We start from the raw sequence: 27,244 nt of genomic DNA, 5'->3' as shown, positions 1-27,244 counted from the left end.
CGGCCGGAATAGGAGAGCCGACAGAGGCGGTAGAGGCAAGCCAGCTGGCAGCGGAGGCGGCGCTCCCCTCTGGCGGCGGCAGGTGGACGGAGGAGATCCAGCGGCTAGATGGGAAGGACGGCAGCGGGTGGGGATGGCAGCGGGATTTTTTTTATTTGCTGATACCATTTTCGCATGCAAGGCTAATGGCTGCCTGTAAAAATCCTCTATTTTCGTAGACCTTGAAGTGCAAGCCGAGTGGAGCTCCGCCTGGAAAATTCTTTTTTACTCGTTTGCAAAAATCATTTTTCTAGTAGTGGAACACATTGACATGCGAAGACAAACTGGCGTAGATCGAGAGATGGGGACACCTAGCTATTGAAGCTGCTGGATCCATGATTCTTGCATGCCACTAGATCTACGCGCCATGGTCACCACCGTAGACTGTCACGATAGAGGTTGATGGCAAATAAGTTGGGCTAGGGGAAACTTGTGGAGGCTGGATTTGGGCTCCTCCTCGCTGGATCCAACTGTTTCCCGTCCCTCCACAAACAGCCACTTCTCTATTGTTGTTGTTGAGGGTGCGATCCCTCGGACAGCGGGGAGTGTAGACCCCCTCCCTGAGAGTGAAGATCTGACCAGGGGGTTAGTCGGCGAGCAATGTGGAGTATCTGCGATCGTGGTGAGTTCGCGGGGCCCGACCACCCCACGAGGAGAAGGAGGCAGTATGTTATACATGTTCAAGCCACCCGGAGGTGTAATACCCTACTCTTGTGTTGGTGTTCGTTGTCTTCTCTAGATCAGCTAAGTACAAAGGAGGCCTTTTCAGGCTACAAAGCGATAGTACTGACCTAAAAGAATCCAACCCTTCATCTGTATCTGGTCCCTTCCTTTTATAGTCCAAGGAGGGGCTCACATTATTACAAATCTAATCTTAGTCTTGTCTCATCAACCGTCTTATCGTTGTCGGCCGGTTCCCTAAACGCAGCCCTCAAGAAACCCTTCAAGTCTTACGGTTCATATTACCCAAGGCTCTATTTGAGACAATTGGGCCTCCGCCAATGTGCTCACCACGTGGTGCGTGGTGGGCCCGACGAGACCCGACCTGCCCAAAACAGTGCCACGATTGCTTCTCTACCCATTTAGCCAAATCAAGTGGCGCGAGGCATGCACGACGCGGGTCCCAGGCGCCACCATCCAAAGTGACTCAGCACTAGCGTCTTTTCCACATTCTTTCAACTCCAGACTGGACAGGGATCCCCATATAGACCTGTTTCATTTATGGTGGGCGTGCTGCCTCACAGCTGGCTATAGAGCATGCCCAACTTCCTAGCAAATTCGGAGGTCAGGTCCTTCCGCGCTTAAAAAAGGTTGACTATTCTTGGATGAGCTTCTTGAAGGTGTTGTCAATGGAAGAATATCTCAAGATTATGTGTCTTGTACATTTTGACGCCCTCTAGGCAGAAGGACGTGAGCTATACCAGGACTAAGGTGAGCCTGGGGCCCCGGAGCAAGGGCGGGCCCGAGACAAACCTTAGTTTACGCCTTCATGCTTGGCAAGTCTCATCACTTGTCTTCCTTGAGTAACGTGTTACTTATATGGGCTAAGGTGAGCCCAGAGCCTAGGACTAGGCCGGGCCCGAGGCATACCTTAGCTCATTCTCTTAAGATATAGGCATTGCATGTTTCTACGCCCTTCTTGTCAAGGACCGTAGAACCTATAAGGATTTGGGAGAGCACAAAGCCTGGAACAAGGCCGGACCCGAGGCAAACCTTAGGCTACATTCTTAAGGCATATTTGGGGTATGCTTGGGACACAAGCCAGGCCACAAGCTGCTTTCATACTCAGAGCTTTGAGTCATATACGCAATATTCTTCCCCAACCAGGGGAATCCCGTATACGAAGTCTTAGGTGGGCCTGGGGCCCCTGCGTGGGCCCCTAGCTACGTCACCCTAGGGTTACCTTTTATTTTCAAAGGCATCCTGAGCATGCTATTTATTTAATAATGATCTTTTTGCCGGATAAATAGGTACCCCGATTCCCATTTCACCGACAGTCGTCATTAGGGAGAGCAAGAGAAGAAAGAGGATAAAAAAAAAGGGAAAGAGAGCATTGAAGAGGGGTGTAGGCGGAGGCTGGGGATGGCTTGCGAGGGGGGTAGAGTTGCTGAAGCTGAAGGTGGAGGTGGATATGGATGGACTGGATGGTCCAAGTTGAAATAGAAGGTAAGGTATCCTAGTGTTAAGTGAAAATCTTGGTAGAAGCATGGTCTAATGTTATAATTATGTAAGAATAATGCCTAATCCAATACATCAATATGTAATTTACTCCTTTACTGTTTAATTTATAGTGTAACCGAACAATTGAATGTAATTAGTTCATAGGTCTGTATTGGTCGAAGGTCCTTGGAACTTTCACGAGTTTGAAAGTCTACAATATTTTTTGTTGTTACCACGAAGCTTAACAAGTTATCAAAGAAAACTGGTGTTGGTCATCTTGTCACCAATGTCTGATGTCACCCTTATAAGGATAATCAGTTTTAGCTTCCACCATTTCTAAGCTTGATAGTAAGAACTGAATTGCTAATGATGATAGAAACGTCAACGACTCAGTTCTATCCAGAGAACCCCATAGTCACCCGAGCTGTGTGCAGCACTGCATTCTCCGTCACTCTCAAACCCTCTCTTCCTCCTCATTCCCAGCAGCCTGGTTGCCGGCGACGGGAGGGAGAGGGGTCGTCCTCCTTCCCCAAGTATAGATTTGTACTCCTTTTCCCTTAGATAAGTTTGTCCAACCGTTTCTTATCAAGGTTTTTAATGAGAAAATTCATGCGACATTGCATACTATGCTATGTATTCTTTCTCCAAATTTTTCCCGCTGGGTTTTTTGGAGTTTTGATGAGGCATAGGCATCACACAGTGAGAGCCTAAAGGGGAGTGTTAGGAAATCGCGGGCCCACGAAGGCCCGGCCCGGTTATCCACTAATTGGGCCCAACACTAAACATGGAAAGTGGGCAAGGCAGTTGTGCTATAAATGGAGGGTTGAAGAAGACCATTTTTACACTTGTGAGTACAATAGATTAATGAGAAAGAGGCACACCTTTATATTTCGTATCTCCACTTCTATAGAATTATGCAGGAGGGGTTGCATAATATAAGATTCCACATTTCCATGGAAAATTGGTGATGCTCAGCGCTGTTGGCTTTGGGTGATTTTCATCTTCTTATCAGGGCAAGAGCAATGCGTCACGGTATTTGTTCAGCCTGAGGGTGCCACATTGGATGGAACTTGTACCAAGCAACTTAACCCACAGTGCAAGCTAATTGAAATGGGCCCTACCAACATCACTTTTTCATCTTTCACCTCTCTCTCTCTCCTCTTTATCTTTCCCAAAAATTCCAATCCATCCTCTCTCTCCGGGCGACCCCGTCGGCGCCGGCGCCTCCCTCCCTCCCCTACCCGCCTCAGCGCTCGACGGCGGCGGCAGACTTGGCCACATCTCCTCTCGCGTGCCCCCGCCGCCTCGTCCGCGTCTTCTTCGCCACTGACCGCTCTCTCTCTCTCTCTCTCTCTCTCTTTCTTTCCCCACTCGGGCCGGGGGTGAGGGGCGGTGACCGGCGGTCCGAGCGGCGACGGAGCGGTCGGGCGGTGCGAGGCGTGAGCGCCGGGACGGCCTGAGTGGCAATGGCGGTGGCAACGGATCGAGGGCGGCGGCGGCGGATCGAGGACGGCGACGGGGCGGCGAGATCCAACCCCCCTCTCCTCTTTCGAAGTGGCGGCGACGGCGGCGGCGGCGGATCGAGGGCGGCGGATCGAGGACGGCGACGGGGCGGCGAGGGCGATGGGGCGCCGACACGGAGACACGGACGACGACGACGGCGGCCCTACTCCTCTCCCTCTCCGGCGAGCTTCTTCGGCGTGGAAGTGGCTTCTCCGGCGAGCTTCTTCCCCCTCTCTCTCCTGCTCTATGTGTGGCATGCTTTTTCTCTGACAAATTTCGGTGAGGTTCTCGGAGCCAAAACAAGCCACGAGAACCTGCTTTTCACGTGGGTCCCACCTCCTTCTCTCCTCCACACTGGCATTGTGCTTAGGTGGATAGACTTTGCCACACGCCATGGGGTAATCCTAATGGGCGGGTGATCACTCCCGCCCCTCCCTCTGTACTACATTACCTCCTTTCCCCCTTCCTCCTCCTCTTCTTCTCTTCCTACTACACCATAAATATTTGAATTCAAATTCAAATTTGAAACGGGTATGTAAACTTTTTACTTATAAATTTTGAGTCGATAAACTAATATTTGAATTCAAATTCAAATTTGAAACGGGTATGTAAACTTTTGACCTATAAACTTTGGGTCTATAAACTAATATTTGAATTTAAATTCAAATTTGAAACGGGTATGTAAACTTTTTAATTATAAACTTTAGGTCTATAAACTATTATTTGAATTCAAATTCAAATTTGAAACAGGTCTATAAAGTTTAGGTGTATAAACTTTAGATACATAGAAATACTATATATAAAAAATATTTGAATTTAAATTCAAATTTGAATCGGATATATAAACTTTTGACTTATAAATTTTAGGTCTATAAACTTTAGGTGTATAAACTTTAGATGTATAGAAATACTATATATAAAAAATATTTGAATTCAAATTCAAATTTGAATCGGATATATAAACTTTTGACTTATAAACTTTGGGTCTCTAAACTTTAGATGTGTAAACTTGAGTTGTATAAATTTTAGGTGTATAAATTTACTAAAATAAAAAAGCAATGCAGTGAAAAAAAAAAAGAAACCTATCCATCGCCAGACGAGCGATTGCCCATTAGCCTTTCCGCACGCCATATGTGTGCATTGTGAACGCTATCAGGGGACACCTCCATAGTCCATCGGCCGGTCGTCCCGGATCGGACGCCCACTGTCCCCTCGCGCCACGTCAGATCACCGAGGAGGTGGGCCCCACCCGCAGCGACCCATCAAGGTGGGCCCCACGCGGTTAGTTAATCTAACCTCATCTACCTCCTCTCTTCAACTGCTACTACTCTCCCTCTCTCCTCCCGTCTCGTGCTCTTGCCCCCGCATCTCTCTCTCTGCCTAGGGTTTCGCGCCCTCCGATCCTGCGGCGGCGGCGAGAAGCTTCCACTCGCCTCGGCGGCGGCGGCGGCGCCGGCCAGGTGAGGCAGCAGCTCGGTCTCTCTCTCTCTCTCTCCTCTTGTTCCTTCCTCACGCCGTCGGATCGGTCGGGGGTCCATTTTGTTTGCGGCTTCTCCTGTAGATCTGTGTTGCCCGTGCTCATGCTCGATACACCGTATCCGCGGATACGTGCGTTTGATGGTGCGGGCTCATTTGGTTTGCTACGGGATATGGATGCGTTTGATGGTGCGGGTGCGTTTTTGGTGGGTAGGTGGGGCGTCCAGATCCATGCGCATGGATGGATGGATGGATCCATCGCTGGGTTGGTGTGTTCGTTGGTAGTTGTGATTTGCCGGCGGGTCTCGGATCTATGCTAGTGAAGTATTGTGATCGAGAGCGATGTTTTGGTTGGTTGGTTAGCGGGGATTTGTGCTTGGATTCTGGGGCAAGTTTTTGTTTCGTGGCGGTGCTGACATGCTTGGTTTGAAGGAAAATAATGATAATGATAATTGAATGCAGATTAGGTGTATGTATATGCTAAATTTGACTCGGGATCCAAGTCAATTTGCCAATTTTGAGAGGAATTGAGAATTGACTTTTTTTTCCTTTTGCGTTACGAAAGTTGCCATACTGGACATGAATGAAAAACTTTAAATGTCTGCTGCCTATAAATCATCTGCTTCCTTTTGCAATCTTAGGCAGAGCTACTTATCTAGCTCCTTCTCACTTTACAACATTTTCTTTGTCTTAATTATATGTACCCACTCTTCATAAGGAAATAGAGATGTTTTCCCACTCTCAGTAAATGTGGATTATCTCGCCCTATGCATTTTTTTTTTGTCAAAGAAGACCGTGATGGTTCATGTCTGATTTCTGGAATGTACCTGTTTTAGCATTTCAATATTTGGGTTGTTTTGCTTCTGTTCCATTCAAATGCATGCATCTCCTTGATCAGGACCATAACTGAGTGAATAATAACCAAGCTGGAAAAATTTTGTAGTTTACTGGGTGATATTATGTTTAGTAACATTTTTCATGCGCATTGTGTCAAATGCTGATCTGTTTTCTTTTCCTGGACACAGAAAGATGGCTGGCGGTTTTCGAGTACTGCATCTTGTCAGGCCCTTTCTGGCTTTCCTGCCAGAAGTACAGAGTGCTGATAGGAAAATACCATTCAGAGAAAAAGTGATCTATACTGTTATTTCTCTCTTCATTTTCCTGGTGTGCAGTCAGCTACCACTCTATGGAATTCACTCAACCACTGGAGCAGATCCTTTCTACTGGATGCGTGTTATTCTTGCTTCAAACCGTGGTACTGTTATGGAGCTGGGTATTACCCCAATTGTGACATCTGGAATGGTAATGCAACTTCTAGTGGGATCAAAGATTATTGAAGTTGACAACAGTGTGAGAGAGGACCGTGCACTTCTGTAAGTATTTATAGAAATAACACAATCTCCTATTTATTGGTGGATAACATGTTCAGAGTCTAGTGTGCATGTACTGCTAGCCTGTCTTCTACCTAGTGTTTTAGCTAACATCAGAAAATTGCAGAGCTTCCTTGTTCATTTTCTTTCTCCTGGTGGTAATCTTTTGATGTGACTTAGGAATGGCGCACAAAAGTTGCTGGGCATCTTGATTGCTATTGGGGAAGCTGTGGCATATGTGCTGTCTGGAATGTATGGCAGTGTGAGCCAACTTGGAACTGGGAATGCCATTCTCATCATCCTCCAGCTTTTCTTTGCTGGCATCATTGTCATCTGTCTTGATGAACTTCTCCAGAAAGGCTATGGTTTGGGTTCTGGCATTTCACTGTTTATTGCTACCAATATCTGGTAAGCATCCTAAATTTCTTTCTCTTGCTGATGTGACATTTTGTCGCAATTTAGCTTATTATTGGTGAACTTGCTGTTGCACAGTGAGAATATCATCTGGAAGGCGTTTAGCCCCACAACCATCAACAGTGGGCGTGGTGCTGAATTTGAAGGAGCTGTCATTGCATTGTTCCATTTGTTGATTACTAGAACTGACAAAGTTCGTGCCTTGCGTGAAGCTTTCTACCGTCAGAACCTTCCAAATGTGACAAATTTACTTGCAACTGTATTGGTCTTCCTCATAGTCATCTACTTCCAAGGCTTCCGTGTTGTGCTTCCAGTGAGATCAAAGAATGCTAGGGGGCAGCAAGGCTCATATCCAATTAAGTTGTTCTACACTTCAAACATGCCCATCATTCTGCACTCTGCACTGATTACCAACCTCTACTTCATATCACAGGTGCGTGCGGTATTGTAGTGCCGCAGTAATATTTACATTACTGAGCAAGTTTTAACATGTTTTTATTTTGTTGCAGCTTCTCTACAGGAGGTACAGTGGAAATTTTCTGGTTAACCTTCTTGGGAAATGGAAGGAATCTGAGTACTCTGGACATTCGGTTCCTGTTGGTGGTCTCGCTTACTATGTAACTGCTCCATCAAGGTGAATAATCGTTATGTTTGATGTCACCATTGCATCCTTATTGTATATGCTTTTTGTTTTTGTCTCCATTTTATGTTTATGTTTTTGTTCTTACCTTTCATGTTTGGAAACCATGCAGTTTGGCTGATGTTCTTGCAAATCCGTTCCATGCGTTGTTCTATGTGGTCTTCATGCTGTCAGCTTGTGCTCTCTTCTCAAAGACATGGATTGAAGTTTCTGGCTCATCTGCAAAGGATGTTGCTAAACAGTTGAAGGTAAAGATGTAGATACATATTTTCTATCTAGTTATTGTTCCTGTTTACCTATAGTTCAGCTCATAACATTGCATGTGTCGTGATGTCTTATGTATGATATCACACCTGCACATGTTTTGATGTATGCTAGCCCATTGTGCTTCTCTGGACTCTGTATACATGAAACTCTAGATATTGTTGTGCCATGCAACATTAGAGTCATTCAGGCACATGAATTTTTCAAGTGGTGTTCAATGTTTTCTATGAGGCCTTATCCAAAGTTTCTTAACCATTATTATCTTATCTGAAACTGCTGGAGCCTTTTAGCGGATATTTAGAAACTCCGACCATGTACTGGGGAATCTATATATAGTGGATAATTAGTGTTGAGGTGATCTTAGTCTATATTTGTTTACATACAGAAATGTTACTAAGTTCATCTATGAACTCCATTTCTTTGCCAATATAACAGGAACAACAAATGGTGATGCCTGGCCATCGTGAGTCAAACTTGCAGAAGGAATTGAACAGATACATCCCCACTGCCGCTGCATTTGGTGGAGTGTGCATTGGTGCATTGACTGTTCTAGCTGATTTCATGGGTGCGATTGGTTCAGGAACTGGTATTCTGCTTGCTGTTACCATCATCTACCAGTACTTCGAGACATTCGAGAAAGAGAGGGCAACTGAGCTTGGTTTCTTTGGTTTTTGATACCGTTGCTTGAGGACATTGTTATGCCAATAGTTGGATCTTCTTGCAAATGAAAGTACATCTTGGCCGGCTGTTAATGGATGTAATTGGAGAGCTTAAAGTCAGTTTAGGTTGCCCGACTTATTTGAAAATGAGGTACTCGTTTAAGGTTCTGCGTGTGTTTTCAGGCCGGTATGGTGGTATATGCCCTGTTTCAAGTACAGCCATGGCCATCATCGATCCGTCTTCCGCAGCCTTCTGTCTTTTGACTATGTAGTAACCATAATTTGGGATCAGTTTTAGTCATTTGGAACTGAATATATTATCCCCCTTTTTTGCGACAATCAGCTCTACTAATCCCTCTTTCTGATCCCTAGAAATTATGGAGTATCTAATTTCTCTTTTATTCTTTGCTTCAGAATTTTGAAATTTGGCAGTCTAATATCTTCCATTGTGTTTGTATGTGCGTAGAGCACCAAGTTTTTTTTTTTCACAATGTTAATTGTTATATTCGTGTTCCCTTGAATACATTGTATTAACCATTTAAGCTATGGCAAGAGGTTTAACTCAGCAAACGTGTAAGCATGCAACTTTGCATGTTAAAACTACCTTAAAGGCTAATATGCGAGCCCGTTTGCCTTTTTCCGGCTCATACAACTATGCCTGTTTTCTTCTACTAGCAGCAAAGGTGACGTGCTTGATTATAAAGTGATCTCGATAGCCTTCCCGATGCTTCAAGCGCGGGGATATTTAACTAATTGACACTCCTACAAGTGGCAATTAAGTATTTGCCAGTCTTATCTTTAAGGCTGTGGCTGCTTGGGATGAAAACGGATTAGAAACGGACGGAAACGGTTTTATTATATTCGTTTTCATATTTTCTTTTTCGAAATCGGAATCGAAAACCTAGATACGGAAATGAAATCGAATAATACGAAATGGAACGAATCAAATATTTGCCGGTATATAGGGGTGGAAACGAGCTGCAATAAATTAGACTTGGCTTGGCTCGGCTTGGTTAGGAAAATAAGCTAAAACATGAGCTCGAATATTTGCCGGTACATAGGGGTGGAAATGAGCTGCAACAAATTAGGCTTAGCTTGACTCGGGTCGGTTAGGGAAATAAGGTAAAACATGAGTTCGGCTCAGCTCATGAGTCGAGCTAGATTGAGCTAGCCTGCGAGCCTTCCCACTAAAGCATATCTTCATATATAATTTATAATCATTAAGAAAAAGTAAGAAGAAATCATTGGCATGTAAAATTCGAACAACTTCATATATTCAATTCTTTAAAATCTAGATGATAAATCGTATATTAACTAATACTAACTCCACAAAAAAAATAAAATCATCCATATATGTATGATGGCCTAGGCTCACAAGCCAAACAAGCGGCTCACGAGCCAGCTTGGGCTCGGCTCATTTCAGCAACAAGCTGAAAGGAGGCTTGGGCTTGGCTCATTTGGTGTCACACCCAGAAATTCACGAACCAGAATTTCTAAGCTGAATGTGCATTAAATCCTTGTCCAGGACCAACCAGGGTACACAAATGACAATTGTTGACATACAGATCCACGTCTTACAAAAATATAAAAGATTACAAATGCAGCGGAAAAGATAAAACGAGCTAACTAGGAAGCTTGACATCAGCAGCGGGGCGACTCCACTCCACAGGCATCCCTTGACGGCAGCGACGAAACCAACCTCAACAAGACAGCTCCAATTAGAAAGATCTTCAGCTCTGATGTGGGGGAAAAAGAGAGCAAGACTGAGTACTACCCACTATACTCAGCAAGTCATACCGGAAAAGGAGGTATGATGCAGGATATAACCAAAGGAGGCTAAGGGTTCTTTTGCATAAAGCTAGCATTTAAAAACAGTAGTTGAAAGCAGTAAAACAAGTGTAGTAATTAATCAATATTAACCAATCAGTGTGCAACGCTACACCACATTGTAACAGGCCCAATCAACCACCTGAACTACACCAGTTCATTAAGTTAAACTAGGGGTGAGACTAATCACGGTGAATCTGATTGATCGCCCATAACCGCGGGCACGGCTATTCGAATAGTTTTACTCTAGCCAGAGGTGTACCACTGTACCCACAAGACACGATTCCACACATGTCGCCATGCCCCGAAGTATCACCATGATACTGCAAGGGGGGAAATCGTGACAAGACCCTCCGCATAACCCTCCCCTAACCATCCACACCACGCTAAGGTTTCACCCCCACCCCCAACAGGCAGTGGGCGGTCCCCTCTTGCGCCGCGGTGAATCCGGCAGCTGGACAACCGGACACCCCGGCCGACCCAACTTCATCACGCCCACCCTCGCTACCGGTGCCTAGGAAAGGGTCGAGCTATACTTCAGATCAAGCAGTTACCCACTCCCGCTTGTGGCAAGCATGGTAAGTCTCCCAGGGTTTCCCGTGAACCGGTCCTTAATTGCCATGGGTGCGACCAGCAAAACCATGCACCCACAGCCCACCATTCAGTGTATTTTAATTAACTAACACTATTGCGGTGGCACCAATCTAAACCTATGTTCATAGTCAAAGTCTATGTAATAATGTGATCCCCATCTGTGTACTAGTTGAGCTAGGCATGGCTAAGCATTTCCTAAACCAACATCTAGTCATTTTGATACCCAAGTTATTAATGGCATATGGTAAACAATAAATGGCTGAGTAATAGGGCCCATCCCACATGACACTGTAAAAGAATGCAACATTGAATAGAAATGCGGGATATTTGTAAATTGGGTACAATATGATCAAATATAATGCATGACTTGCCTTGCTCTCGCACTGATGAGACCACAGAAATGTCTTCGAGAAACCGCGGATCGACGAAACGGCCGAAATCTACGCGACAAACAAAGCACACAAGCAAAACATGCTATAAGACTACTGAAACAGGAAACCAAACCATTTTTAATGGATTCTAGGGTTTTTTATGAATTTACTGAAACTTGAATGGACTTAAATGGAGCTCGGATGAATTACTTATGAATTTTAGAAGATAAACTGTGTTTTTACTAATAAAGAAAAATCCTTATTCGATTTATTGCACAATATTGCCCAACAGGCGGGCCCCGCACGTCAGCGGCTTGAGGGAGAGAGGAAGGGAGCGCCGGCATGCGGGCCCCACGGGCAGTGGCTCAAAGGGGAGGGGTGGTCCACCGGCTGGTGGTGCCCACCAGGCAGTGGGGACAAGGCGGGAGAGAGGGGCGCGGCTGGTGGCTCGGCACGGCTCAAGCCGGCCGGCCATGGGGCGGTGGCTGCGGTGCACGACCGCCGGCGGTGACCGGCGGCGCGGGAGGCGGCGGTGGACGACGCGGAACGCGGCGGCGCACGGCCAGAGCGGCGGCGCGGCTAAAGATGGCGGCGCACGCGGGAAGGGGGAGGGAAGGGGTCCTCACCGGAGAGGCGGCGTCGACCGGAGCGGGAGGGGATGAGCGGCGCCGACGCTTCGAAAAACGGCGGACGGGAGCGGCGCGACCTGGGAAAAGGCAGTGAAGGGGTTAGGGAGAAGGGAGGAGCCGCGGCACGGCGAGATGAAACAGCCGTAGATGGAGACAATGGCAAGCTCACCGGTGGCGCGATGGAATCGGAGCTCCGGCGATGATTCGCGGCAATGAAGCGGCGGCCGAGGTGCGGGCGGGCTCGGTGAGCGCGACGGCGGCGACTGCGCGGCGCGGCGGTGGCTCGAGCGGCGGCGGCGCGCGGCCGGAGATGGGCGGCGGCGGCGGAGCTCAAGGAGATCGGCGCGGGCGTGGTAGGGAGCACGGGAGAGCGCGGCAAGTGGGGGAAACGAGAGAGGGGGCTCGGGGGAGGGATTTTAAAGGCACAGGAGGGGGCGGACGTGGCTGGGGAGGCCCCCTATTTGGCCGGCGACGTGGGGGAGTGGAGAGAGAGAGGGGACGGGATTCAAATTGAATCCCGCCGATTTTTGGCCGCGCGCGCGAGCGGGAAAGGCGGAGGAGCGGCGGACGACGACGTGGGCACGGCGCGTGGACGCGGAGTGGGCGCGGGAGACGCGGACGGCGATGTGGGAGCGGCGGTTGCCGGCCGGGCGCGGGCGGCTAGAGGAAGAAGACAGGGCCGACATGTGGGCCCCACTTGTCGGTGACCCGGAGGGAGGAGGGGAGGGGCAATGGGCCGGCCCAGCAAGGAGGGGGGCGCACGCGGGTGACGGGTGGACTGGGCCGACAGCCCAAGAAGAGGGAAAAAGGAGGAAAAAGAAAAAGAAAAAGAAGAAATGATTTTTCCTGGGATTTAAAATTGCACTTTGGTGATTTTTAATTGGTTAAAATTATTTCCAAGGCTCTGAAAATTCCACTAAAAATCTTGTTAATGCATTAGAGCATGGGGAACTCAAGAAAAATTCCACCACGCCGAATTTGATTATTAATTGCATTTATTAATTAGGGAATTAACTCTAAGTTAATTAAGATAATTTCTTCGGACGATTTATTTAACAATTTTTAGGGAACGAATAAGGGGAAAACTTCAGGGCGTGACATTTGGCAATCGAGCCGTGCTGAACTGTCACGCCCAGAAATTCCCGAATAGAATTCCAAGCAGAATGTGCATTAAAATCCCCATCCAGGACCGGCCGGGGTACACAAACGACAATGTTGACATTCAGATCCACGTCTTACAAACATCATAAAAGTCTTACATAAATGCAGCGGAAAAACGAAAGATAACAAGAGCTAAGCCTTGACTTGAACTGCAGCGGGAACACCACTCCACAGGCATCCTCGACGGCACGGACGAAGCCTACTCCTCGGAGAAACCACCATCCGACACATACTCATACTCTGGGGTTGGGAAAAAATAGAGCAAGACTGAGTACTACCCACTGTACTCAGCAAGTCATACCGGAATAGGGGTATGATGCAGGGAATTATCAAAGGAGAGCTAGAGTGGTTCATTTGCATAAAGCGAGCATTTATAAACAGAAGTTTAAAGAAGAAAACAGTCGTAATAATTAATCAATATTAATCATCCACTGTCCAACGCTATACCACGTTGCGACAGGCCCAACCATCCACCTATACTATCCAATTTCAATAGACTAAACTAGGGTGAAACTAATCACGGTGAATCTGGTTGACCGCCCATAACCGCGGGCACGGCTATTCGAATAGTTTTACTCTGATCAGAGGTGTACAACTGTACCCACAAGACACAGCCCCACGACACGTTTCCGTGCGCCGACATGCCACCACGACATACCGGAAAGAGGCCATGACAGGACCCTTCGCATAACCCCCTCTAACCAAGCACACCACACCTCAGGTTTCACCCCCACTCCTCGCAAGGCAGCGGGCAGTCCCCTCTTGTGCCTAGCTGAATCCGGAAGCGACAGAGGCCGTCGCAGGGCCCGCCCCGCTCCATCACGCCCACCCTTGCCTGGATGCGTCAGCTAGAGGAATGCTACACTACAAGCCCAGCCGTTGCCCACGCTGGCTTGTGGTAAGCACGATAAATTCTTCTAGGGTTTCCCGCGAACCGGTCCTTAATTGCCATGGGTGCGACTAGCAAAACCATGCACCCACAGCCCACCATGTGATTCATTTTAATTAACCAACACCGAAGCAGTGTCACTAATCCAACAATACTATTAGAACCAACAGTCTAAACATTAATAGGATTTTCCCCATTGTGTACTAGTTGAACTAAGCATGGCTAAGCAATCCCTAGTCCAAAGTCTATTCATGTTATAACCCAAGCTAACAAAGGAACATGGTACCAAAATAGCATGGCTGTAACAATAGGTAAACATCCCATAGTAACATTATAAAACAATGCAATATTTGAAGAAAAACAATAGAGCATTTGCAATATAGGATCAACATGTTCAAGTGACAAGCATGACTTGCCTTGCTCTGCTGCTGGAGGAACCTCGGCGACTATTTCGAAGTACACCGGAGCGTCGGAAGAACCGGAATCTAAGCGACATACAAGGCAAACAATGCAAGCAGGCTATAAGATTACTGAAACAGAGGAAAAAAACCATTTTTAATGGATTCTACACATTTTTCTTGATTTACTGAGACTTGAATGGGCTTAAAAGGAGCACGGATGAATTAGTTATGAATTTTAGAAGATTCACTGTGTTTATTACTATAACAAAAAGTTCTTAAATAATTTATTGCACAAATAATTCCCAGGGCTGACGTCATCAAGGGGGCGGCGGCGCCGACGGGCGGGGCCCGCATGTCAGCAGCTCAAGGGATGAGAGGGGCACCGGCAAGTGGGGCCCCCGGGTCAGCGGCCCAAGGCTGCCGGTCCACCGTGGACAGGGACCACGCGGGTGGTCCACCGCCGGTCCACGGGACCGACGGCCCAGATCGCCCCGGGGCCGATCGGACGGGCGACGGCGACCTGGCTCAGCTCGGCTCAAGGCCAGCCGACCGGCCACGGCAATGGTGACAGCACGCGCGTGCACGCGTTGCCGGCGACGTTAACCGGCGGCGGAGGCGGCGGCGCAAAGGCGACGCGAAGGCGGCGGCGCTAAGCGGCGGCTAGGAAGGAGAGGGAGGGGAATAGAGGAGAGAGGGATGCCTCACCAAGAGTGGCCGGCGCGGAGGAGGACGACGGCGAACGGCGACGGCGACCACGAGTAAACGGCGGCGACGGGCGGACGAGGTCCGGAATGCCCTAAGGGAGGAAAAGAGAGAGGTTAGAGGGAGGGAGACGAACCAAGGCGGCCGGCATCCATGGCCGAAGGCGGCGGTAGGGGTAGAGCTCACCGGAGCGCGAGGGGATGCGGGTTCCGGCGACGAATCTCGACGGAGGAAGGGCGGATGGGGTGGAGTTCGTCCTTGCGAACCCGGCGGCGGCGACGGCGCGGTGCGGCGGCGAGCCTAGTGGCGGCTAGCGGCGGCCGGAGTAGCGGGAGCGGCGACGGCGGGTGGTTGCACGGCGCGGGAGCGATGGGGAGAACAAGGGAGTTCGGCGAAATGGGGAAAAAGAGAGAGGGGGCGACGGTGGAGCTTAAATAGGGGAGGGGAATCCCGGACGTGGCCGGTAGGGGCGGGATTCTGCCGGCCAACGCGGGGAGTGGGGGAGGAGAGAGAGGCGGGATTCGAAAATCGAATCCTGGCCATCTCGGGCACGGGCGGGAGAGAGAGGGGAGTGGGCGCGGGAGGTGCGGCGCATGCGCGGGCGTGGCCGACGTGGCCCGGAGGAGGCGGAGGCATGGGCGCGGCGGGCGCGGCGCGAGGTGGGAGACGGGTCCGACAGGTGGGCCCCACCTGTCGGCGACCCGGGTGAGAGGAGGCGGGCAGCCGGCCCGTGCGGCCTAGCTGGGCCTTGGCCTTCGGCCGGCCCAGCGGGAGGGGAGGAAGGAAGGAGAATGGGCCGGCGGCCCATTCAAGGAAAAAGAGAAAGGAAAAGAAAGAAAAAGAAAAAGAATTTTCCCAAGGATTTAAATATTGCTTATGCTCAATTTTAATTGGTTAAAATTATTTCTAGGGCTCTGAAAATTCTACTAAAAATCTTGTTAGCGTATTTCGACATGTAGAACTCAAGAAAAAAATTCCACATGCCAATTCCGATTATTATTTGCATTAATTTATTAAGGTTTACTCTTGCTTTACACAGGTATTTTCTTGAGACCATTTATAACTTCAATTTAGGCTTGGGAAAGAACTTCGGGGTGTGACATGAACCAAGCGAGCTCGAGCCAAGCCCGAGCTGAGCTCACGAGCCTGCGCTTTTTTTCCCTTATTTTTTCCGATCAACGTCTCCAAAATTTATATCATCAATTTTGTAGGTGGTCCACAACCGTATGTGAAAATAGATTTTCATGGCCGTTCCCATAAGAGACCCATATATAAATATGATTATTAATTTTCTAATCCCAAGACCTTTTACTGCATATGTAGCTTACTTACCATATCACTTATCAAGTTCTTATTGTATACATTGGAGATGTTATTTATTTTATTTCACATCTTAAAAACATGTAGTGTTTATTTTATACTTTAAACATTTTGAAATACAAATGTTATAAGTGGTAGATCTTATTGAGCTCTACAACTTTGATATGGAACACATCTCTATTAGATATCGTTTAAATTGTAGATCTAAGATTTTGTAAAAATATATATGGTATTTTATAATGAATATTTAGACCCTTAAATGTTCTCAAATAATAAAATAGTCAACAAGAAAGTTGTAGATCTTATCGAGCTCTACAATTTTGATATAAAGTTTGTCTTTATCTGACTCCATATAATAAAGTTATGTATATACGTGTTTTTTTCTAAAATTTGATCCATGCTTGCGGATATCCGAACAAAATTTCCAGATAGTTTCTGATCGTTTTTTGATTCTGACAAATATTATGCTTACTGTATTCGTTTTTGTTTTCGAGAAAAAAAATCCGAATTCATTTCCAAATCCGAGAATTTCCAGACAGTTCCGATTGAACTTAATATGCAGCATTCGGTTTTTCCAAGTTACCACTCATAGGGAGCAAGAAACACTCAAACACAACCGTCCTTAAAAGACAAAATGAAGTTGAAAAATACCTTAGACCCTCAAGAAACAAAACTTTAGAATCTTGGGGGAACAATTTAATATTCATACAATGAAAAGAAACTTTAAATATTGAACCCTGAAGAAGAGAAATTTTTAAAACCTATGAAAATAATTTAATTTAAATAAGAGTTTTAAAAAAACCTAGGAAAACAATTTAACTGAAAAAAAACTTTAGAAACTTGGGGATACTATTTAGGCCCTGTTTGATTCAGCTTAGGATTATTATAATCTAGCTTATTAGAAGTAAGCTGAAACAAACAAGTAGATTATTATAGCAGATTATTATAATCTATAAGTCAGATTGTTATAATCTAATAAGCTGCTCTAAAGGAGCTTTTTTCAGATAATTGAGTGGCTAAAGACCCACTACCCCTACATACTTGAGAGAAATTACCCACCTATGCCATCAACCGAACAGATAGCTGAGGACATTATAGACTTTAGCCTTTCAAACCCAATAATCCATGCCTCCAATAATCCAGACAAACAAACAACTCACAGCTTATTATTATCTAGCCTATAGCAATCTGGTTTAATAATCTAGATTATAATAATCATAAGCTGAAACAAACAGGGTCTTAATATTGATACCAACGAAAAGAAACTTTTAAATATTGAATCTTGAAGAAGAGAAAATTTTAAAAAAAGCTACGAAAATGATTCAACAGAAATTTAAAATACCCAGAAAATTAAATGCGGTGAGCGTGGATCGAACACGCAACCTTCAGATCTTCAGTCTGACGCTCTCCCAACTGAGCTATCCCCGCCACTGTTCATGAACAGCACACTTATTATTTAAGTGCTTCCTGTGAACTTTCAGAGACTGGTGCATGTTTGTGCCTCTCTGTATCAATAAAACGTTCGAGTCGCCGCTCCCTCCCTCGCCCGCGATTCACCGCCGCCGCCCGCCCGCGAGTCACCGCCGCTCGCCTGCGAGTCGCCGTTCGCCTGCAACAGCCCCGGCCCTAGCCGTGCTACTGCATAGTCATTTTCTGGTATTTAGGAGCTGTTGCTGTAGATTGAAGATATTGACAGGAATCTGCTGCTGCTGTCCCAGCAAGTTATCTGTGTTGTTATCTGTCCTAGTAAGAGATACAAAATTCTGTGAATTGTGTTATCTGTGTTGTTATCTGTGAGCAGCTCTGTGAATATGAATGTTGTTATCTGTGAACTTCTTGTGAATATGCATGGTTTGAATTCAGTAATATTTTAAAGTGTTCAAATTATAGGCACAGTGAAGGTTGTCTTTTGAAAGACAAACTTTTTCAATTTGCCTTCTTGGACCAAACTTTTTCAACATTGCACTGAACTGAAAATCCAAAAGCTGAATGATTAACTCAAAATTCAGCAAAATTGATCTGAAAATTAGCAGCAATAAGCTGAATGATGCCACTAGTAAAAAAAAAGTGTTTACAACAGTACTTTGCTCAATTGAACTTAAAAGGTTACAAGAACTTGAAATATCAGCCACATTAGCAACGATCAGATTAATTTCTATCAAAGTCAAGATGAAAGTCTTATAGAAGAAACTAACGATGGCATGAAGGGCTGCCACTGCCAATGCCAAAGTGCGCGTTCGTGCGTGCGCACAGGGAAGGGACGTTGCGCACGCCGGACTCGATGTCGTTGCACACGCTAGACTCCATCGCGGTTTCGTGAGGCACACCTCGGCGGTCCTCACGAAACAACAGCGGGCAGCGCACCTCGGCGGGACAGAGACGAAGTCGAGCCGGCTAGGCGGGCCGGCGTTCGCGGCCAGGTCACCGGCCCCGGCGCCACGTCAGGTCACCGCGGAGGTGGGCCCCACCCGCAGCGACCCATTCTACCACATCCTCTCTTCTTCAACTGCTACTACTATCTCCCTCCCTCCTCCCGTTTCGTGCTCTTGCCCCACTATCTCTCTCTCCTCGCCTAGGGTTTCACGCTCTCCGATCCCGCGGCGGCGGGGGCGAAGCTTCCACTCGCCTCGGCGGCGGCGCCGGCCAGGTGAGGCAGCAGCTCGGCCCTCTCACGCTTGTTCCTTCCTTCTTCTCGCCGTCGGATCGGGCGGGTCCATTTGTTGCGGCGTTTTTCCTCTAGATCTGTGTTGCCCGTGCTACCTGCTGTGTTCATGCTTGGATCCGCGGGCGTCTCTGATCCGTGTCGCGTTTTTTTTTTCGTTTTATGATGCGGGTGGTTTTTGGTGGGTAGGTGGGGCGTCCAGATCCAGGGTTGGGTTGGTGTGTTCGTTGGTAGTTGTGATTAACCGGCGGGTCTCGGATCGATGCCAGTGAAGTATGTGATCGAGAGCGATGCTTTGGTTGGTTGGCGGGAATTTGTGCTTGGATTCTGGGACAAGTTTTTGTTTCGCTGACATGCTTGGTTTGAAGGAAATAATAATAATAATGATGATAATAATAAGTGAATGCAGATTAGGTGTAGATATATGCAAATTTGACTCCGAATCCAAGTCAATTTATCAATTTTGATAGGAATTGAGAATTGGCCTTCTTTTTTTTCCTTTTCTTTTGCGTTGCGAAAGTTACCATTCTTGCTAGATGGACATGTCAAACTTTAATTTTCTTCTGCTTATAAATCACCTGCTTCCTATTGCAATCTTAGGCATAGCTTCTTTATATAGCTCCTCCTCACTTTCCCACTTTTATTTGAATTAATTAAATCTTCTTAAGGAAATAAAAATGTTTTCCATCTCTCAGTAAATGTGATTATTTCGTCCTGCTGTAAACTTGGTGCAAGTGAATTAAATTCCTTTCTGCCCATTTTTCGTCAAAGAAACGCATGAGGGTTCCATTCGACTTTCATTTTATTTGAAATACTGGGTTCCTGTTTTAGCATTACGATATTTGGGTTGGTTTACTTCAATTACAGTCAAATGGATAATAAATGCATCTCGTTGATCTGAACCATAACTGACTGCATAACACACCAAGCTGGGAAATTTTGCAGTTTACTGGGTGATATTATGTTTTAACATTTTTCATGTTCCATTGTGTCAAAGGCTGATCTGTTTTCTTTTCCTGGACACAGAAAGATGGCTGGCGGTTTTTGAGTACTGCATCTTGTCAGGCCCTTTCTGGCTTTCCTGCCAGAAGTACAGAGTGCTGATAGGAAAATACCATTCAGAGAAAAAGTGATCTATACCGTTATCTCCCTCTTCATTTTCCTGGTGTGCAGTCAGCTCCCACTCTATGGAATTCATTCAACTACTGGAGCAGATCCTTTCTACTGGATGCGTGTTATTCTTGCATCAAACCGTGGCACTGTTATGGAGCTGGGTATTACCCCAATTGTGACATCTGGAATGGTAATGCAACTTCTAGTGGGATCAAAGATTATTGAAGTTGACAACAGTGTGAGACAGGACCGTGCACTTCTGTAAGTATTTATAGAAATAGCGCAATCTCCTATTTTATATTGTCTTATATATTGGTGGTAATGTGTTCAGAGTCTAATGTGCATGTACTGCTAGCCTGTCCTGCACCTAGTGATTTAGTGAATGAAAGTTTTTTTTTTTTTTTTTTTTTTTTTTTTTTTTTTTTTTTTTTTTTTTTGCCTGGTGGTAATCTTGTGATGTGACTCAGGAATGGCGCACAAAAGCTGCTGGGTATCTTGATTGCTATTGGGGAAGCTGTGGCATATGTGCTGTCTGGAATGTATGGTAGTGTGAGCCAACTTGGAACTGGCAATGCCATTCTCATCATCCTACAACTTTTCTTTGCTGGCATCATTGTTATCTGCCTTGATGAACTTCTCCAGAAAGGCTATGGTTTGGGTTCTGGCATTTCTCTGTTCATTGCTACCAATATCTGGTAAGCATCTTAAACTTCTTTATCTTACATTCTTACTGATGTGACATTTTGTTACAATTTAGCTTATTATTGGTGAACTTGCTGTTGCACAGTGAGAATATCATCTGGAAGGCGTTTAGCCCCACAACCATCAACAGTGGGCGTGGTGCTGAATTTGAAGGAGCTGTCATTGCATTGTTCCATTTGTTGATTACTAGAACTGACAAAGTCCGTGCCTTGCATGAAGCTTTCTATCGTCAGAACCTTCCGAATGTGACAAATTTACTTGCAACTGTATTGGTCTTCCTCATAGTCATCTACTTCCAAGGCTTCCGTGTTGTGCTTCCAGTGAGATCAAAGAATGCTAGGGGACAGCAAGCATCCAATTAAGTTGTTCTACACTTCAAACATGCCCATCATTCTGCACTCTGCACTGATTACCAACCTCTACTTCATATCACAGGTGCGTGCGGTATTGTAGTGCCGCAGTAATATTTACATTACTGAGCAAGTTTTAACATGTTTTTATTTTGTTGCAGCTTCTCTACAGGAGGTACAGTGGAAATTTTCTGGTTAACCTTCTTGGGAAATGGAAGGAATCTGAGTACTCTGGACATTCGGTTCCTGTTGGTGGTCTCGCTTACTATGTAACTGCTCCATCAAGGTGAATAATCGTTATGTTTGATGTCACCATTGCATCCTTATTGTATATGCTTTTTGTTTTTGTCTCCATTTTATGTTTATGTTTTTGTTCTTACCTTTCATGTTTGGAAACCATGCAGTTTGGCTGATGTTCTTGCAAATCCGTTCCATGCGTTGTTCTATGTGGTCTTCATGCTGTCAGCTTGTGCTCTCTTCTCAAAGACATGGATTGAAGTATCTGGCTCATCTGCAAAGGATGTTGCTAAACAGCTGAAGGTAAAGATGTAGATACATATTTTCTATCTAGTTATTGTTCCTGTTTACCTATAGTCCAACTCATTACATTGCATGTGTGGTGATGTCTTATGTCTGATATCGCACCTGCACATGTTTTGATGTATGCTAACCTCTGAACTCTGTATACATAAAACTCCAAATATTGTTGTGCCATGCAACATTATAGTCATTCAAGCACATGAATTGTTCAAGTAGCGTTCAATGTTTTCCATGAAGCCTTATCCAAAGTTTCTTAACTATTATTATCTTATCTGAAACTGCTGGAGCCTTTTTAGTGGATATTTAGAAACTTTGACCTTGTGCTGAGGAATCTATATATAGTGGGATATTTAGTGTTGAGGTGATCTAATAGTCTATATTGGTTTTCTCAAAGGCCATCTATAAACTCCATTTCTATGTCACTATAACAGGAACAGCAAATGGTGATGCCTGGCCATCGTGAGTCAAACTTGCAGAAGGAATTGAACAGATACATCCCCACTGCCGCCGCATTTGTTGGAGTGTGCATTGGTGCATTGACTGTTCTAGCTGATTTCATTGGTGCTATTTGTTCAGGAACTGGTATTCTGCTTGCTGTTACTATCATCTACCAGTACTTCGAGACATTCGAGAAAGAGAGGGCAACTGAGCTTGGTTTCTTTGGTTTTTGATACCGTTGCTTGAGGACATTGTTATGCCAATAGTTGGATCTTCTTGCAAATGAAAGTACTTCTCGGCCGGCTGTTTATGGATGTAATTGGAGATCTTAAAGTCAGTTTAGGTTGCCTGACTTATTTGAAAATGAGGTACTCGTTTAAGGTTCTGCGTGTGTTTTCAGGCCGGTATGGTGGTATATGCCCTGTTTCAAGTACAGCCATGGCCATCATCGATCCGTCTTCCGCAGCCTTCTGTCTTTTGACTATGTAGTAACCATAATTTGGGATCAGTTTTAGTCATTTGGAACTGAATATATTATCCCCCTTTTTTGCGACAATCAGCTCTACTAATCCCTCTCTTTCTGATTCCTAGAAATTATGGACTAATCCACTAATGCCTCTTTTATTCTTTGCTTCTGGATTTTGAAATTTGGCAGTCTAATATCTTCCATTGTATTTGTATGTGTGAAGTGCACTAAATTTTTTTATAATGTTAATTGTTATATTCGTCTTCCCTTGATTACATTGTATTAAGCATTTAAGCTGTAGCAAGAGGTTTAACTCAGCAAGCGTGTAAGCACGCAACGTTGCATGTTAAAACTACCTGGCTAATATGCGAGCCCGTTTGCCTTTTTCCGGCTCATTAGCTCATACAACTTCGCCTGTTTTCTTCTACTAGAAGTAAAGGTGACGTGCTTAATTATAAAGTGATCTATTAAGTTGAATAGAGAATATATAACACGAAATTAACATTCATACAAATCAAACTTTTTGGAAAAAAGAATTAATTCGATGGCCTACCCGATGCTTCTAATCGTGGGGATATTTCACTAATTGCCACTCTTATAAGTGTCAATTAAGGATTTGTCACTCTCATCTCTAATGAGATCGGCTGGTGGGCTAACACGAGCTCTAGCAAGGTGGGCCCTGATCCTGTCTTCAGGGGCGGAGCCAGAGAGAAATCAGGGGAGTGTCTAACCATCCTTTGCACACAACACAAACCAGAAGTAGTATTATGCAGATAATTATGTATCCTAAACATCGATTCTCCCATTGATGGCATTATACTAGAAGAAAGTGTTGAGAAAAAGGACAGAAATTGTGTACCTGAATTATAAAATCAGCTAAAAATATTTGTGTAGTTGATAATTTGTCAATCGTAGAAGAAAGTCACAAATCACAAAATATATCATAAAAAATGTGATATCACTGTCTTCATTCATCCATTAGGACTGAATAAAATGTCTTCATTCATCCATTAGGACTGAATAAAGAAAGAGAGGATCATACTTAAATTTTAAGTAAAGAATAAGTCATGAAATCATTTACAAATACAAACAGCTATATATTCGAACTATGCACAACAGTACGGTCAAATACTCAAAATTTTTGAAAGTTCAACTTGAAACCAGACATTAAAATATAGAGAAAAAAACTATTCGAGATTAATTGAAAATTTTCAAGCTTTATGTTGGTATTTACTACATTAACTGAAAACAAAAGGAATTAAGGATGACATGGGACAAAAGGACCTTGCATCTGCTCATTTGCTCTAGTGCCTGGTTGGCATCATTGGCTTGCCATGTCGGCCTGTTGGAGAAGGCGACGCCGTCCAGCCATTCCACGAGGAGATGGTAATCACAAACTTAGACTCTCCTCAGAGTGCTCGCCCTAGCCAACAAGCCAATAAGGCAAAATCACCTAATCAAGATTCAAGTGCAGCAGCCAAAGACGAAATCGGCATGGCGGCGGCACAACGCGACGACGCGGCTATTTTAGCCAATGGGCGACGCGTGGCGTGGCGTGGCGATTCTGGCCAACAGGCGGCGGCGGCGCAACGCTGAGTCGAGGAGAGAGAGGAAGAGGCGGAAGATGGAACGACGATGCGTGCCGTGCCCAACGATCGACGTTGGATTAACCTGTGAAGTGCAGATGTTGGGCCTTGTTGGGCCTTGGCGTCTTGCAGATTTTGGGCTGAAGGCTAGCGAGGGGGTTCCTGAGTTTTGGACCGGAATAAGTTCATTTTGGGTCCCTCTATTTGTCGCCCAGTCTGATTTTCGTCCCTTGATCGCAAAACCAGGTATGACAGGCCCTCCAACTTACGAAACCATTTATATAAGGTCCCTCGGCAGTATTTGACCCCGGTTTTTGCTGAGGTGACGCCTACGTGGCAAATTTGACTCGGTCTTCATCTAACGTGGCATTGACGTGGTGCTTACGTGGCAATTCTATCCGAAAAATAATAAAACCTATGGGACCCACATGTCAGTTTCACAGAAACAATAATAAAAAATGGTGGGGACCACGTGGACCCCACCTGTCATCCTCACTACCCCCTTCTCTCTATCCCCTTCTCTCTCTCCAGCCGGAGCGGCGGGGCGGAGCGGTGGCGGTGATGGAGCGGTGGGAAGGAATGGCGGCGGCCAGAGTGGGGCGTGGAAGGAGCGGCAACGGCCGAAGTGAGGCGGGCAAGGAGCGGCGGTGGCCGGAGTGGGGCGGGCACCCGGCGGCGATGGGCCCCGCACGCGCGACTCGCGCCTGGCCGGCGGGATCCCCTCCTCCTTCTCGACGTGGCAAGCCTGCACATCCCTACAATGTCCGGCGAGACGACCAAGTTCCTCGGTCCGCTACTGCCGCCGTTCCTCAAGATCGACATCTTGCCCGAGGCTCTCCACGGAAACATCGATCCAACAAGTTGTCAGGTAATATTCATGTGGTTGTCTCATCACAGTTATGCGCATGCATGCTCTAGATTTCGTCAGGCAAGCAGTCAAGCAGAATATATGAACAATCTCTGGAGAAAAAGAACAAGCAGTCTCGCCTGAGTCCTTCGTCGGCAACCTCCAGCTCAGCGGCAAGCCCCTGAGCCGCCCATGCGAGCCGTTCTTCCCATCTCCTGATGGCACGTCGACGGATGGACGAGGCAGCGGAGGCGGTTCCATGCCAGTGGCCGAGAAGAAGAAGAAAAAGAAGTTGTCCAGCGGGGCGGTCGTGGCCATTGCCGTAGGCGGCGGGACGGCGGCTCTACTGGCTCTGGTGCTACTCGGCGGCTCTACTGGCTCTACTGGCTCTACGGGTCACCGTTCCACCCGCCGCCTACCACTGGTGGAAAAATGCTTTTTACTCCCGGTTTACAACCTTTTGTAGTCCCGGTTTTCCAACCGGGACTACGAATCTGGGACTAAAGATCGCTATCTTTAGTCCCGGTTCAATTGATCTTTAGTCCCGGTTGGTAATACCAACCGAGAGTAAAGAGAGGGAATCTTTAGTTCCGGTTAGTGTTACCAACCGGGACTAAAAAGGGGAAGCGACAGTTCCTCGAGATCTTTTTATTTTATTTTATTGTTGATTTGGTTTTTATTTTATTGTTGATTTGCTAATGGCTAGTGTTAATCCCTGTATTTTCTCCCGAATCAAATGGGATGCACATCCCCAAATCAACATCCCAAATATTAAGTTACTTATACACACAGATCAAATACATCACAAATCCTAAAAAACTACACACAAATTAAATACATCACAGATTATACAAATTATACATCTCAGATCCATGCGATGCAATGAATCACAAAATCTAAAAAATTATACATCCAGTGAAACACAAATTACAAAAAGAAAAAAGAAAAGCAAACGAGCCGGCGCCCGGCCACCGCCTGCCCGCACGCAGCCGCGGCCGCCGCCGGCCGCCTGCCCGCCGCCGCCACCCGCCGGCCGCCTGCCTGCGCGCGCCCGCCGCCCGCCTCCACGCGCGCGGCCGCGCCGCCGCCCGCCTCCACGCACAGGGCCGCGCCGCGCTGCCGCCCGCCTTCCCACGCGCGGCCGCGCTGCCGCCACCTGCCGCCGCCGGCCTCATGCCCGCCGCCGCCTCCTCCCGCGAGGCCGCGCCACCGCCTCCCCCCGCACGGCCGCGCTGCCGCCGCTCGCCGTCGGCCGGCTGACGGAAGAGGGAGTAGAGGGGAGGAGGAAGGGCCGGCTGATGGGAGGGAGGAGAGGGGAGGAGGAGAAGAGGAAGGGGAGGAGGGGAGGAAGAGAGGGGAGGGGAGGAGGAAGAGGATTGGATCTGAGAAGAGAAAGAGAGGGGATGTTTCAATCTTATCTAAATATCTGTCTGGAACTTAACCGATCAGATGTGGGAGAGAAATATTTACTCCCGGTTGATAACTCCAACCGGGACTAAAGATCGATCTTTAGTACTAACCGGGACTAAAGTGGTAATCTTTAGTCCCGGTTGGTAGTATAAACCAGGACTAAAGATCCTCGACCCCCTGACATACATTTGACAGGGGATGAACCGGGACTAAAAATCATCTTTAGTCCCGGTTGGTGTTACCAATCGGGACTAAAGATCAAAATTTTTTTAACCAGGACTAAAAATCGTTTTTATTCCCGGTTTTTAATGGAACTGGGACTATTGTGAGATTTGGTCGACCGACCAAAGATGATTTCTCCACCAGTGTACCGGCTCTCAGCTCTGTCACCGCCCGCTACCGCTCACCATTCTCAGGGAGAGAGAGAGGGATAGAGAGAAGAGGAAGGAGAGAGGATAGAGAGGGATGGGATAGAGAGAAGGGTAGTGAGGATGACAGGTGGGGTCCACGTGGGCCCCACCATTTTTTATTATTGTGTGTGTGAAACTGACATGTGGGTCCCATAGGTTTTATTATTTTTCGGATCAAATTGCCATGTAAGCGCTACGTCAATGCCTTGTCATATGAAGACCGAGTCAAATTTGCTATGTAGGCGCCATCTTAGCCAAAACCGGGGTCAAATACTGCCAAGGGACCTTGTTTAAACGGTTT

General features: G+C 46.4%; 1 protein-coding gene, 1 non-coding gene and 1 pseudogene across 3 annotated transcripts; 2 read left to right on the top strand and 1 right to left on the bottom strand.

Annotated features, from left to right (window-relative positions):
- The first annotated feature begins 5,019 nt into the window (after positions 1 to 5,019).
- LOC127784113 (uncharacterized) lies at positions 5,020 to 8,926 on the top strand. 2 transcript variants are annotated; one of them, XM_052311304.1, is made up of 7 exons: positions 5,020 to 5,162; positions 6,204 to 6,551; positions 6,729 to 6,956; positions 7,041 to 7,395; positions 7,472 to 7,596; positions 7,715 to 7,850; positions 8,302 to 8,926. In XM_052311304.1, the coding sequence occupies exons 2-7, from the start codon at positions 6,208 to 6,210 to the stop codon at positions 8,539 to 8,541; spliced, it is 1,428 nt and encodes a 475-aa protein (XP_052167264.1). In that variant the 5' UTR covers positions 5,020 to 5,162; positions 6,204 to 6,207; the 3' UTR covers positions 8,542 to 8,926. The 2 variants fall into 2 exon arrangements, with proteins under 2 accessions (XP_052167264.1, XP_052167265.1); XM_052311305.1 differs by having other exon boundaries at positions 5,031 to 5,178.
- Positions 8,927 to 17,774: 8,848 nt separating this feature from the next.
- Positions 17,775 to 17,847, bottom strand: TRNAF-GAA (transfer RNA phenylalanine (anticodon GAA)). Its single transcript has one exon. It is a non-coding gene; the product is annotated as a tRNA-Phe (tRNA).
- Positions 17,848 to 18,793: 946 nt separating this feature from the next.
- LOC127784117 (uncharacterized) lies at positions 18,794 to 22,898 on the top strand (annotated as a pseudogene).
- The last annotated feature ends 4,346 nt before the right edge of the window (positions 22,899 to 27,244 follow it).

The sequence above is a fragment of the Oryza glaberrima genome, chromosome 9, assembly GCF_000147395.1.
Source record: "Oryza glaberrima chromosome 9, OglaRS2, whole genome shotgun sequence".
In the NCBI taxonomy this organism is placed as follows: Eukaryota; Viridiplantae; Streptophyta; class Magnoliopsida; order Poales; family Poaceae; genus Oryza; species Oryza glaberrima.
Note: the sequence above shows the minus strand (reverse complement) of the source record. Positions and strands in the feature narration are given on the sequence as shown.

What these genes read in the sequence shown, in the direction of transcription:
- LOC127784113 (XM_052311304.1), top strand. Translation starts at nt 6,208, where the DNA reads ATGGCTGGCGGTTTTCGAGTACTGCATCTTGTCAGGCCCTTTCTGGCT. An exon ending in TTTATTGCTACCAATATCTG is followed by an intron (nt 6,957 to 7,040) that starts GTAAGCATCCTA and finishes GCTGTTGCACAG; the next exon opens with TGAGAATATCATCTGGAAGG. An exon ending in ATGTTGCTAAACAGTTGAAG is followed by an intron (nt 7,851 to 8,301) that starts GTAAAGATGTAG and finishes CCAATATAACAG; the next exon opens with GAACAACAAATGGTGATGCC.